The sequence below is a fragment of the Balaenoptera ricei genome, chromosome 5, assembly GCF_028023285.1.
Source record: "Balaenoptera ricei isolate mBalRic1 chromosome 5, mBalRic1.hap2, whole genome shotgun sequence".
Lineage (NCBI taxonomy): Eukaryota > Metazoa > Chordata > Mammalia > Artiodactyla > Balaenopteridae > Balaenoptera > Balaenoptera ricei.
The window spans coordinates 46222141-46237005 of NC_082643.1; the positions used below are offsets into that span (position 1 = coordinate 46222141).

The 14865-nt window shown below is 41.4% G+C and overlaps 1 protein-coding gene across 1 annotated transcript in view; it reads right to left on the minus strand.

Annotated features, from left to right (window-relative positions):
• The window catches only part of BMP3 (bone morphogenetic protein 3), a 28956-nt gene extending 14727 nt beyond the window's left edge, over positions 1-14229 (minus strand). Inside the window, exon 1 of the mRNA XM_059922782.1 lies at positions 13302-14229. Coding sequence (XP_059778765.1) covers positions 13302-13620 — 319 coding nt within the window. The 5' untranslated portion in view covers positions 13621-14229. The remainder of the gene's footprint in view (positions 1-13301) is intronic.
• Between the last annotated feature and the right edge of the window lie 636 nt (positions 14230-14865).

Here is a 14865-nt window from a genome sequence, read left to right on the forward strand (position 1 = left end):
AATAGCTGTACTCAGGCAAATTACCTAAACTCTTCGAGTCTCAGTTTGCTCACCTGTAAAATGAACCCAATAGTATCGACGGCAGAGTTGTTGTGAGAATTAATTGAAAGAATGCAGGTAATGCACATAGCCCTTAGGAAAAAACTCAATGAATGTTAGCTAACTAGACCTGCAATGTCCACTAGGATAGCAACTAGTCACTTAAGTTTGAATTGAGATGTGCCGTAAGTGTAAAATACACACTGTATTTCGAAGCCTTAGTATAAAATATCACATTAATATATTTTATATTGATTACGTGTTGAAATCATAATATTTGGATACACTGGGTTAAATGTTGTGATACTGTGATTTATAATAAGAAATACATATTTGGTCTTCGTCTCCGTTTCTGGTCTAGAACTCCGAAAACTCTAGGAATTTCCTAAGTGATGAGAGCCATAAGGTGTCCTTTGTTATGTTAATGAGGTGACTTTTGGAGGTCACCTAAGAATGGGGTCTAGCTGCCTGGGAACCAACCCTGTGATTGGGGATTTGCACTTTCAGCTCTAATCCCCACCTCTGGGGTGGGGAGAGGGGCTGAGGGTTGAATTAATCACCAATGGCCAATGATTTAATCAGCCATGCCTACATAATGAAGCTGTAACAGGGAAGAGCCAAGTCTGACAACATATTGGATCTGTTTCTTTGACTTTAACCTTTGCCTTCCGCTGCTTTTGTTCACTAAAAGGATACTGTCTGTACATAATGGCCTGCCTCGGGGAACCCTGTTCCTCTGCCTGAATGTTAAACCAAAGTGCCTTTGTTCAGGGAAACACAGGGACTCTGTCCACCTGTGGATGGCTGCAATTAAGAAGAAATGAACACATCCCCTCCCTGAGGCTGGCCATTCCAGGGGATATTCGCAAAACTTATGGCCATTTTACTTTACTTCCTCATCTCCTCTCCCTCTCTGTGCTATAAAAGAAACTGGCATCCAAACCCTGATAAGATGGTTTTTCAGAGACACTAGTCTGCCATCTTCTTGTCCTTTGCAAATAAAGTCGTATTCCTTGACTCAACACCTCGTCTCCAATTTTTTGTCCTGTCCTGTGGCGAGCAGAGCGAACTTGGACTCGGTAACAAAGCCTCCATAAACATTTTAAAAAACAAGGTTTGGAGAGCTTCTGGGTTGGTGAACAAATGGAGATTGGGGAGAGTGGAATGCCTAGAGAGGGCATGGAATCTCCAAGCCCTTTCCCCTACCTTGCCCTCTGCATCTCTTTTATCTGGCTGTTCCTGAGTTATATCTTTTTATGCTAAACTGGTAATCTAGTGAGTAAATGGGTTTCCTGAGTTCTGTGAGCCACTCTGGCAAATTAACCAAACCCAAGGAGGAGGCTGTGGGAAACTCCAATCTGTAGCTAGTTTGGTCAGAGGCACAGGAAACAACCTGAGTTCGGGGCTGGCATCTGAAGTGGAGGACAGTCTTGTGGGACTGAGCCCTTTACCTACGGAATTTGATGCTGTCTTCGGGTAGATGGTGGGAGAATTCAGTTGAATTCTCAGACCCCCTGCTGGTGTTCAAGAATTGCTTGTTGGTGTGGGCGCAGAACATTTAAAATGTAATATATTATTGAAATTAATTCCTCCTTTCGCTTCTCATATTTTTTAATGTGGCTACCAAAATTTTTAAATTACATATGTGGCTCACATCTGTGGTTCAAAGTAAATTTCTCTTGGACAGTGGAATGACCACCATTTTTGTGGTCATATAGCCCAAAAGGAAAGAAAAAAGGCATTGTTTTTCAAAGGCGGTGAAGAATTAGGAATTTGCTAAACATGAATATGCAAACCAAAATGTAAGTTGAGCAAAAGATTATTTTCTTGGAATGCAACACACCTTCCTTTATTAAGGACATATTATATTAAGATAATTTTGGTGAATACTTTAAAATTTTCCCTCCAGCTGTAGCTAATCAGTTCAATCTGCAATCAAAAGTCTAAGACCAACAGACTGCTCTAAAATAGAGTTAAATGGGCAGTTGAGCAACAGTGCTTTATGGCAAAGCAATTATACACATAGCTTCAATTGTGTTATTTGTGTATTACACATATACAACCACTACAACCAACAAAGAACAGGAACTAAAGCAAAACAAATGTTTTACTTTAATAAATATGAATTGAATACCTATTAGGTGCTGGACCCTTGGCTGGGTCCCAGGGCTGCCCAGTGGCCACTGCTGTCCACACCAGGACAAGGGGAAAAGATTAATATGCAGGTAGCTACACCGTGATGATGCTACTTTCCGTCAAAGTCAAAGGTATTAACTATGCTTTTGGACCACAAAGGAGGGAGCAATGAACTTTCCCCATGTATGGGGAAGAGGGACCTATGGGGAAGATGCAACCTTTAACCAGACTTTTAAGAATGAGGAGAGAAAGACAAATATCATATGATATCGCTTATATTTGGAATTTAAAAAAAAGATATAAATGAGCTTATATACAAAATAGCAATAGACCCACAGACATAGAAAACAAGCTTATGGCTACCAAAGGGGAAGGTGGGGAGGGATAAATTAGGAGGTTGGGATTAACAGATACACACTTCTATATATAAAATAGATAACCAACAAGGAACTACTGTACAGGGAACTACACTCAATATTTTGCAATAACCTATAAGGTAAAAGAATCTGAAAAAGAATATATATATATGTATAACTGAATCACTTTGCTGTATACCTGAGACTAACATGGCATTGTAAATCAACTATACTTTAATTAAAAAAAAAAATGAAAGGAAAAGGGAGTGTTGGGGAGGAGATAAAAGCAGCACATTCTAGCCACAAGCAGTGCGGGACATCTGGAAGATTTTGCATGAGCAATATTTCCAATGTTTAATGGAAACTTATAAAAATATCCCAGATTAACGTGGTTATTCGAAGTCCTTACGGACACCTAAGCTGCTGAAATTCAGAAAAGGAATGGCCAATTCACATTTAGCTCCTAACTAAAGGTGTTGTATGATACGTAGCACTCGATGCCTTTGCTATTTCCACCCAGATGAGGAGACGAATTACCTCTGCCTGCCCTAGATCTCCCTCCTCCCTACGTCTTTTAAAACAATGAGCTAGAAGTCTCAACAGTTCCACAAAACATTCCTTGATTTCTTTAACCCATACTTTATTTTTGCCTTCCCTGACTTTAAACATTTCATTTCCGTGCAAGTCAATGCTCTTTTCCCTAAAGCAAGTCAACAAATACTTAGTCTTTATAAACGGACAAAAAGAGTAGTTAGAGAGCTGCATGGAGTTGAGTAGATGAGTGCAGTAGAGTATATAAGATAAGATAAATACCTCCCTGCAAGTTGAAATATGTGGTAATAATATCTATTCAATTACTCTCATGCTTTTTTAGATTTTATATTAAATTAACTTTTCAAAAAAGTATCTTCTCGTATACTTAACAACAGGAGTTTTGCAGTAGCCTTCTCTCTCTTCCCCATGAGTAGCAGACTTATCTGTGAAGAAGATATCTATGTTGAAATATCAGTGAATGGAAAATGCTTTCATGTTCACTTTTTCTATTCTTCTGAAATATTCCGATACTTACTTATTTGGAATCGATGAATCCGGAAACGGAGGTATACTTTCTGGTTAATAAGAACAAACATATAATAATAATATTAAAAAGCAATGGCAGATGTTATCAGGTTACAAAACAATAGTTTATGTATTTTTAGGCTCTTGGTAGTCTTCAGGTATTAGAGAACGTTACTGTGCCACGCCAATCCAATTCTATCTAGAGTTGCATGCTTAATTCTGGGTGCTCTCATTTTAACTAGTTTATTGATATAAAAGAGAGCAACTAGGAAAGTAACCAAGATGTTGGTCTTAAAGTTATTTCTTACAAATTTGAGTTAAATAGAGAATACGTGCTCTGGAAGAAGAAAAAAAAAAAGGTTAATCGGTGACATGAGAATTGTTTGCAAATATTTGAGGGGCTGCAGAGAGATCAGGTTTTTTCTTGTCAGTGTCAAAGATGAGAATTGAGTCTAAAGGTGACAGCTGAATGGAACCAGAATCAAGGTCAACGTAAGTAATGACTTTCTAAGTGTCTAGCCTGAGGGTGAGACCCCTGTGGGACCAGGCAGACAGAAGAGAGATGGTCATAATTCAAGACTATTACAGGAGGATCTCTTTATGGTAGGGAAGGTGTGAAAAGTGAACTAGATAACCTCTCAGATCCCTTGCAAAGAACTACGACAGGCTATATATCCAGCTCTTCCTAAGGAAATGTTTTTGATGCCAAAATATAACTACCAATAGGTGGTGCTGTTTTCTTACTGTTTGCTGGCACTAGCACAAACTTGGATTTTCCTTGCTGAGAATGCGTCTACTGTGGTCTAGTTAGATTATCATGCCATTGGCATGATAATCTTACTCTGAATTTTCTAGAGTCATAATACCTGTGAATTGGAAAGGGGTTTAGAAGTCAGTTGAGTTTCGGAACAAGCCATACTTTCCTTTGCACATCTGTTAGGACTTTGCGGCTGCTGCCACTTCTCCCTGAAATGCTTTCACCCAACGTAGTTCTCCTTGATTATTATCCGGATTCGATTTTTAAGGCAAAGCAGAGGCAAGCTTGTCACTACAACCCACTCCTTCGGTTCAGACCCCTCCTCTATTACTATTTTCATTATATTGTTATTCCTTCCTAAGACCATAAATTCCTTAAAGACAAGGCTCTGTAGTAATTACATCAGACTCTTCAGTCCCAAGCATGGGGCTTAACTCTTAAGCGGTGCTCAATAAATGCTTCTTTTGTGAATAAACAGATTTAGTCCAACCTATTCATTGTAGAAATGTAAAAATGAAGGACCATAAAAGCCAGCCAGCTGGTGAGCATTGATTTTGGAGAGGAACCCAGGTCTTGTACTACCTATATGGACTTTTTAAGGAGTTTGGTTATTAGATAAAGGTAGAAGATCTATTTCTGTTTTCATCTGAAAAGAAAGCACCTGCACCTCATGAAACCAAGGGCTCAGCAAGGAAACTGTGACTTGGGACCAGCTGTACTATTGCGACAGTTCAGTTCCTCTCAGGGAGGAGCCAAGGCAGTGCCCAGGGAGTGGTGAGTGGAAGGTCACCTTCGTGCTGGCCCACACAGAACGTTTTCAAAGGGAAATAGAATATACAATGGAAAGCTTTCTATGTAAAGTCTGATTTTAAAACAAATAGACTAAATGAAATCTTGATGATTTGTTAAATCCCCAGGAAGCAGGGAAAACATTTTAGTCATACAGAAAATATGTAACTAAGAACAACTCTTTTTTTCCACCTCTTTCTCCAAACAAAGCACAGCTGCTAGAAATGCAGGGGTGCCTAGGACAGGGCCATATATGCCCACGGTCACTGGCTGAATATTTGCTGTAGATTATGGAGTCAAAGCTGCAGTTCCTCTATGCCACCTTCCGTTTCCGGGCAAAGGTGAGATGGAGAGATTGTAAATAGAACACAAAGTCAGAATGTGGTTTTTCTTGCAGGGTTACAGTCAAATGACTGACTTTTATGGGATCTCAAAACAACCATTCTCTATGTCCAAAGTAAAACATGGCCAAAGATGGTATAATGTATGTTTTTCTAGAACAGCAAAATGTTCACTGATCAGTTTATCTGCTCTTCGCCTCCATCCAAGGGCATTCCTAGACTGTGAGCTCTCGGAGGGTAGACCCACGTCCAGATAAAGTTTTGAACTCCCAGTTCTTTGCACAGTCTGGAGCACTGATCCTGAAAAATACTTGTCAAATTTGTTGAATGAGCAACGGTATAAACTTACCAGATTCTAAAGTGTTTCCTACTTCACACTAAAGTGAAAAAGCTTTCAAGTGAAAAAACTTTCAAGTCAGCACAAGGCCTTCTTGGGGATAAATACCGTATGGAGTTTCAGTTCATCAGAAAAGAAGCATTATAAGAACAGTGGTCTATAAAATAGAATAGTTTTGCCGTTCAACGTATATGTGGTAAAGTGCCTCGTGGGAAATTCTTTCATGGCAAGTTTCTTTTTAAAGGATCCTTTGCCTGGCAAATAGCTGTTCTACTATGTTTTCTTATCTAGTCCTCTGAACATCTAATTCAGGTCAACTGAAATATTTACTGAGTGCCTACTGTGTGGCAAACTATGCCAGGCCTTCAGAATACAAGCATGACATGAGCTACGCTCTTTGCCCTCCAGAGACTTGGCCCCTGCGACTCAGGCCCCAAACTCTCTGCAGCTGTGAAAGAAGGGTAAGACGTCTTTATCAACTTACTTTTGAACTCCTCCCCAGGGTAAAACTGTCATAAAGACATTAATATACCTTCCAAAGTGAAAGAAAGTTACCCTTACATAAATTAATAAACCATTTGTCTGGGGGAAAGGCCCACTAAAAGGGCCGGATGAGACCAGAACTAGAACGTTAATCAATCCTAGATTTCAGACGCTGATTATAAGATACTCAAAACTCCAGAGACATGAGCTTAGAACAGAGTGTCTCAAACATGCATCAGAATCACCTTGATGGCCTGTGAAAACAGAGATTTGTGTGCCCCACACTCAGAGTATGATTCAGATGGTTTGGGTGGGCTGGAGAATTTCTAACAATTCCCAGGTGATGTTGCTACTACCAATCCAGGGACCATATTTTGAGAAAAACAAACTTCAAGAAATCACTATAAAGAGGTGCAACTCTGCTGCATGCAGCCACCAAGGTCAGGACAGAAACAGTAATTTCTTGAATGTAGGTTTGGCATAGCATAGACTGTATTACAAGAGGACTACTACCGCTTCATATTTACATTGCTACCCAGATATATCCTTTGTGCTACAAACAATTGCAATTATTAATGTTTTACGTAGGTTTAAGGTTTGGTGGGAAGCTAGAGAGAAACAATATCTCCAAATATTAAGAATACCTCATTTATATAGGGCTTCTAAACTTTTAATGCATTTTCACACTCAATTTTTTTCAATTAAGTTGCACCATCTTTCTGTGAGACTAGCACAGTAAGTGTGACTTAAGCCATTTGATAGATGTCAAAACTAGGCCTAGCAATGTTAGATAACTTTATTAATTAGCAATTCAGCCAAGATTAGCATTTAGATCTCTTTTTATTTTATTTTTTATTTTTTTTTAATTTTTTTTTTTTGCATTTAGATCTCTTAATGCTTAGCCTCAGGAAATAGAAAAACTGAAACTCTAGGAATTTATTCTCTTCTTGAAAACCATTTATCTTAACCCATGCCTAAGTGCAGCAATTATACTCAATTCAAACAGTCTTTAGATTAATTCCATGCAATTAAATTAAAATTTTCTTTGAAGGAAAAGCAAAGAGGATCATGTTGGGCCTCAATAGTTTTAATTGTAAAATCAGAGGACTGGGCAAAGAAGCTTTCATTTCTAATGCTATTGGATGCAATTATTTTATAAAAGGAATATTTAACACTTACTCTAATATTTAATAGGAATATTTAATATTTACTCACTCAATAAAGGAAGAAGAACATACTGAAGTTGGTAATACAGTAGGATCAGTTTGTCCAAACACTTTTACTTACAGTGTGCCCAAATAAAATCAAGGCATTGCATTTACTGTGGTTCTATCGCCAAGAAACGATGGGTCGTAAAGGAAGGTAGATCATTGAAGGAGTCAATAAAACACCATGGTCAATTGGCTTTATGACTTACATGCTGATGTTTCAGATGAATAAAGAGACATTCGTGCCTTTAATAATATCATCCCTGAAAATATTCTAGGACACAGCCACTACTAACATATGAATAGACTAGCAATTTTATGGATTTTTAAATATATTCCATAGATGAGGGCTCTTCGGTCATACTGCCATGGTTTACTATGGTCCAAAGTAGATATTATCCTGGTATACTTGTGTCACTTGATTAATACTATGTCAGTGTTTCCATTACAAAATTCTATTTTCATGTGTTCATAACATAATCCTAAAAATTCACTCTGAATTGAAACTTGGCGTAGGAAAGTTCAAATAGAGACTATTTGTGATGCCAAACTTCTTTCCACCATACCACTGAAATAAAGTTATTAAGATACTGATTACTAGGGTATACACATTGGATATATGAGAAAACCATTAAAATTTTAGGAGAAAATTTCTGACGTAGCACAAAAATCCTGAATAGCAAATACAAAGTATATGCAAAGTTGCTCAATAATTTTCACTAGGCTTTTTGATAGGTATGAGCTTTATTATATCTAATAAATACAGCAAACAAATTGGGATTATACAAGAGATTTGAGAGGTGTCTATAACCAAGGATTAATTGTGGTAAAACATTAAAGAAGTGATGTGCATGATCTCTAGTGAATTTTTCCACAAATAAAGTAGCTTTTCTTTTAAAAGAATAATACCAGATTAGATGTAAAATAATAAATATTAATCCTATAGAAGAAAACAATGAAGGAGAATTCATAGGGAAACAGGCAAAATAAAATTTAATGACAGAAACTCTAAAATTACATTCAGAGAAGTTTAAGATATTTAATCAGGAAGATGGTAGAGTCGGCCCTTGGTATTCGCAGGGAACTGGTTGCAGGACCCCTGCAGATACCAAAAGCCACAGATGTTTAAGTCCCTTATATAAAATGGCATAGTATCTGCATATAACCTACCACATCCTCCCGTACACTTTAAACCATCTCTAGAGTACTTATAATTCAGCAAAATCAAGTTTTGCCTTCGGGAAATTTCTGAAATTTTTCCCCTCAAATATTTTCAATCTGTAGTTGGATCCCTGGTAACCAGGGATGTGGAGGGCCAACTGTACAATGCCAACTGGACTCAAGTCCAAAAACTAACAATGTAAGTAAACATCCTGAATAAACAAATGAGAAACGAGACAGTTTTCAGTCATAATATTCACTTGAATTTTGCATATCTTCTTTCTTGAGAAATTAGGAAGGCTCTGAACCAATGTTTCCCCAAATAGATATCTTAGAACCATAATTCTCTAAAATGCTCTCTTGGGGAGAAAGTGATCCACTCTTAAGAGGGTCCACTAACATTTAAAGGACCTGAAAGGTCCCAGAGCAAACTGATCATTTTTCCCAAACTTATTTGACCATGGAATGCAAATTTATGTAACACCTGTTAACATCTTTTAAAGACCCTCTTTTAAAAAATCTTCTCCTAGAAAATAAGATGATTAGAAATCGTAGGTTTTGAGATGAGCTCAGTATGTCTGAAAAACTGTCTGGCAAATACATCATGATGCCCGTTTCTTCTTCCATTTAAGTAAGGGGTTGGACTTGCTTTCTTTAAAGCCTCTTCCAAATACAAAATTGTATAAGTCCAAAATGCTTAAGAGCAGGTTTGACATTCACATCTCTATTTAATTTTTAGAAAAATCTGAACTGGGTCAATCAAGTGCTTATAAATTTCCACTGCTTAGATAAAATGCCTGTAACCCTTTTAATATATTCTTAAATATGTATATATTTTTAATGTACAAATACTTCCCGAGTGAATTATCTGCTTAGGGGATGTTTTTCATTGACCCTCGTGGTCTCTTGGTCTCTTTGAGTATGTCTAAACTATACTAAAAAGCTAAATTTAAATTATTTTCTATGTAATACGTTCTCTTTCTCTTTTCCATTAGCATAGATAATCAAGAATTCATGGTATTATGGATTTTTAAATGTCAGAGATTGTAAAGCTGTCTTGCTTATTACAGTAAGAACTTCATTAAGGGCTATCATGTATTCAAAGTAGTGTGTAATTCAAAGCAGCTGCACATCCAGCTCCCCTTCTCCAGATGTACTATTGTTCTTGGAATAAAAACATCAGATAATCTAAGTACGCTTTAATTTCAAGCCTAGTTTCTAGGTGCCAGAAATTTCAAGGTAACTGTGTTTGAATGAAGTTATGACATCCCCTTGCCATCAAATCCATCAAAAATGATGCTTTCCCACTGGCCCATGCATTTTACAGGACTGGCTCCTATTGGAATGATTGTTTAGCCCTTAATTATATCTTTTCTAAAGCCTTACATTTTAGACTTGCACTTCAGAAACATGTCACTTTATAGTTCTTCATTTTTAAAGACTTTTGGTTACAGTAGGAAAGACTCTCCCCTTTCTCACTGAAGGAAAATATTCCTTTTTGGGTCTGACTTTCCTCAATTTTCTTTTCTTTTTGTCTATGAAGTCTGTGTGATTTTTTTTTTTTAAAGGTGACATAAATCCACTGAAATGCAACCATTTTTGTAGTTACATGTCATAAATTAAAATAATGATAGTTTCCTAATAAGAACATCTGTGCTTTAATTGCTTTCCCTAAAGAGGTTAAATTTATGATTAAGAAAAATAAGATTAAGTGACTATGGAAATGATGAGAAACTAATGAACACAAAGTATGTATCTTAAAGGATCAAGCCAGGAGAAAACCTCATGTAAAACACTCTTCTTTTATTACATAGAAGCCAAGGACAACTTAAGCTAAGATTAAAATAAAAGCTGATTTCATATCCCTCTTGTCTTCCTTTAAGACGGTGTGTTTTTCTAAAGCCGAACTTCTCTGTCATCGATAATTTTGCAAATTACCTTTTACAAAGGGAAAGATAAAACGTATCTTTATGTAAACCCTTACACATCACAGAAAGACTTATGAGTTCTCCAAACTTACGGTTTTGGCACACCAACTGCACACCATTGAGGGAGGAGAAAAGGGTTAGCAGAAAGTGTATTTAGGATGAATGCCACCCACCATCAAGTAATGGTTTAAGTAGAAAGTAATCAGAGGGAGACCACAGCAGCTAAATTTCAACCAAAGATATTCTAGGTTTAGAACAATAAATAATTTTAATCAGGTATGTTCCAAGGAGCAAATAGGGCTCTAAGGCTATAACTCAGCCTGAATAAGCACTGGGAAAGTCTGCCAGAACAGCAGCCACTTCATAGATACAGCACACACCTGACCTCCCATTAAAATCTGTAACATCCTTGGTACGGAGAAGCCCATACGTTGTGAAACTTAAACACTACGGACTAGAAAAAACATATCTAATTTATTAATGCAGACAGCATCTTTCGCCTGCATCAGAACATATGTCACAAGATGAAGGATGTTACAGAAATGCTGTTATGGACAAAGGAGAGAGACACACACGAAAGAAAACCTTAGCACCTTCCTGGAGCCCTGCCTTATTAAAGCCAGAACTGCCTCATAATAAGGTCCTTCTAGTGTGTTAGTAACTAAACACTCTTGGAAGGGGTCCAAGGCGAACAGTCTCTCCAGGAGTCTCCAAGGTAGTAACAGGACACTTGAGCTTCCACAAAAACCAGTGTCTACAGTTGATGAATAAGTCATTAAGACAGTCTCTAGGATGTTAAAGGAATTACTTTTCTTATCAGGGCACGCAGCCTTGTATATATGCTTCAAGCTGCAATTCATCATTTCAAGGGAACTTCTGGCCTCTGTATCAGAGTTTATCATTTGATGGTATAAGAGTACAGAGAGGCTGATAAGGGACACTCTGAAATTATAATGCATGGAGTGAGTTGGACCCAAAAAAGTAAATGGGGCCTGAGTTATTCAAATCCTTATCCATCTCCCACTCATGGTTCCCTCAGTCTAAAACAAACATACAAACACACTATACAATGGGTGTGAATGAAACAAACTCACATGCTACTTCCAAACTTCGTGATTCATACTAAAATGAAATTTGCTGATACCAAAAATACTATTCACCTTCTGGGTACCTCAGCTACTCCCTAGGAATAGTACCAAGAAAGTGAATATCGAGATAAGAATGATTCAAGTATCTTCATTATTGCCACCTGCCTTGCCCACCCAACTACCCTTGTTTCTCCCACACTACTTCTTCATTGAGCTCTGCCCTTGGAGTTGCACTAAAGTAAACAGGGCATTCACTGGTGTGGTCAGCTGTCAGGACAGCCTTCTCAAGTGGCTGACACACTGTGGATGAACCAGAGCAGGTTTCTGTTTCCGTAGCAAAGGCCAACTCCTTATAGATCATGCTCGTGGTTTTAAGAAGAAAGTGAAATCTGGTTCAGCTCAGACTATAGCTGAAGACTTCTGCATTAGAAAGCATAATTCACGTTTATTGTAAATGTCATCATGCCTATGAGCTCTAGAGTATATTTACAGTGTCAACCTAGGACTTTCCTTGATGGATGCTTTCGTGTTCCTCTTTTCCAGGAGTCCTACATATCAAAGCTTTGGGAGATTTCTTTCTAGTGATTCTGACAGAATTGATAGAGCATGAGGCATGGCCCCCTTACTTGAAGTTCTTGGCTATTTTTCAACGGTTCACTGAAGACAGGTCCCTTTATCGTGAATGTAGTGAACAAAAAAGCCTGGTGCATCCTCAAAGCACATAAAGCGTGTTAGTGTCCAGGAAACTTTCCCTCAAGCTGTTAGCACAAGGGAGGCAGGCTGTTAGCATAAGTTATTCGCTTCACCGCAGGGGCCAGGAGAAACCTTGTTAAGCCATGAATTTCAGTCCGCAGTGATCTGTGTGTTGAAAAACGGGATGAGCAGATTTTCATCGGCGGATTCCAAGAGGTGTTTACATCCACGGCTGCTCCCCTCCCTCCCAGCTCCTCCCAAGGTGGGTGGTACAGCCCCTATTTGCCCAGATGGGTTTTAAATAATCAAAACACGCAAGCACCTGGTTTAGTTTGTGTGTTTGCCACCAAGGGACTATCAAGTAGACAGTGTCAAATATAGTAACACAGAGGACGCGAGTTAAGAGGAGGTGCAAGGTCTGGAGAAGCGACTGTCTAAAAGCCCGAGGGAAGGCATCTAGTTCAGGTGTGACTTTTCTCTCTGGTGCCCCCGGGGTTGGCATAAAATGACATCTGCCTCTAGGTAAACATGGTTAAAGCCCAGTCCAAGGGAATTTCCGCTGACCGACTTAAGAAACATCAGCACAAGGTACCCCAGAGAAGCTGCAGACACCCAGGGCAGGAGGACCCTGTGGGCGGTGGTGGTGGGGGGGGCGGGGGCAGCCCCTTCCCTTCTTTCACACACTTCCTCCAGCCGACCCCCTCCAGGGTTCGGCGCCCTTCTCTCCACTTCTCCCTCTCAATTCGGACTCTACCATTGGGCTGACTCACAGGCGGAATGCGGGGTGTGACAGGACCGAGGGGCTCGGAGGGCAGCTGGAGGGCGAGGGAAGGTCTCTAGGTAACACAGGGCAGACGAGGAAGCCGTGGGGGTCCCGGGAGACACCTGGGGCGGGACCGCGGAAAGGGGGCGCCTCGGGCACTCACCTGCTGCTCGAAAGCTGCGAACCGTGTTGCCCTCGCGCAGGGGCTGGGGGAGCCGAGGCGGCGAGCCCCGCTCCGAGGACCCCGGTGTCCGCGCCGCCTCGGCTCTGCCGCCGCCGCTGTACCTGTCGTAGAGCCGCAGCATGTGCTCTGACACCTTGTCGAGCGGCTGCGGGAGGGGGTCTGGGCCGCCCCCTGCCGTGCGGTCGCCTGGCACAGGCTCGCGGAGCTCCGGGAAATGCTGCTTGAGTCTCTGCCCGTGCGCCAGGCTCACGCACAAGCAGCCCAGCCATAGACGGAGCAATCTGCGCGCCCCAGCCATAGCGAGGTCCGCGTCCGCTGCTGCGTCCTGGGGGGTCCCTCTGCGGCGCGCGGGGCCGGCGGCAGACAGGAAGGTTGAACTCCCAACGGGCTGGGCGAGGGCGCCCGGAGCCCGGACGCTGCTGAGCAGGACAGCGACCAGCCGCACTTTTTTCGCCGGTCGATCGCGGACCGGCAGGTGGGCTCTTCCCCGGCAGCGGCGCGGACCTCACGAGCGCAGGGCGCTGCCGGCGCAGTCTCCACTCGGACCCCAAGAAAGAGTTGAAGTCGCGGCGTGTGTGGCCGGGGTGTTTTCGGATCTGTCTGTACCCTCCCTCCCCGCTTTATTTTCGGGAACACCCGGCCGAAGTTGCCGCGCTGGGCACGGGGACTAGCGCCGCGTCGGGCGCAGAGACTGAGCGGGGTTGAGCGCCGCGGTCCTGAGGGCGCTCGCTCGCCTTTTGCAAGGATTGGAGCAGCCGCGGTGCGGCCAGTCCGAGTTTTGAGTGTATGCGTGTGTGTGTGTGTGTGTGTGTGTGTATGTGTGTGTGTGTGTGTTGTGTGCAACAGAGAGAGAGAGAGAGAGACTGCCTTCGTTCTCTGGCTGATCCGCAGCCAATCTTGGTGTATCCCTCGCCCTCGCAGACAGCTGGGACCCCGCTATAGCCGGGAGAGAAGGGAAGGGGGAAGTAACCAGCAAACCAGCAGGGGGAGGGAGAGAAGAGGAAGCAGGGTTGGGGGTGGTAGGGGAGAGGAGGGGGGAAAGGAGAAGATCGAGGAAGAAGGAAAGGGTAGGAGGGACGGGGTATTATTTTTTTAATCCCTTCAAGAACATTGGCTATGTCCCGGCCAACAAGAGAGCAGAGGAAAAATAAACTTCTTCCTGGACACTTTCGCTTCTGATTCCAAACAAGATCAAGATGTGAACACCATCCTCGCTTCCTTTCGTGGGCCTCTCGAGACCCAGGTTGCGGACCCTGCACCTGTGCCGGGTTGCCATCTCTCCCTGTGTCTCTGAGAGCTTACCCATCATCGCTCCTTCTCTTCTGCATCTTCACTCTGTATCCACCCCCTCCCCACCGCCCCCCAGGAGAAAAAGATGTGCGAGTGGAGTCAATCCCGTCTTAAAACAAATAAACAAGCAAACACACTACAACCCCCCCCCCCCACCACATTCCCCCTCGAGAGGATTCTCGGCAGGATTGTGAGCGGTGGTGAAACGGAAAGACTTCTGGGACGCGCCAGAATCCAGAGCGGGCTCTCAGAG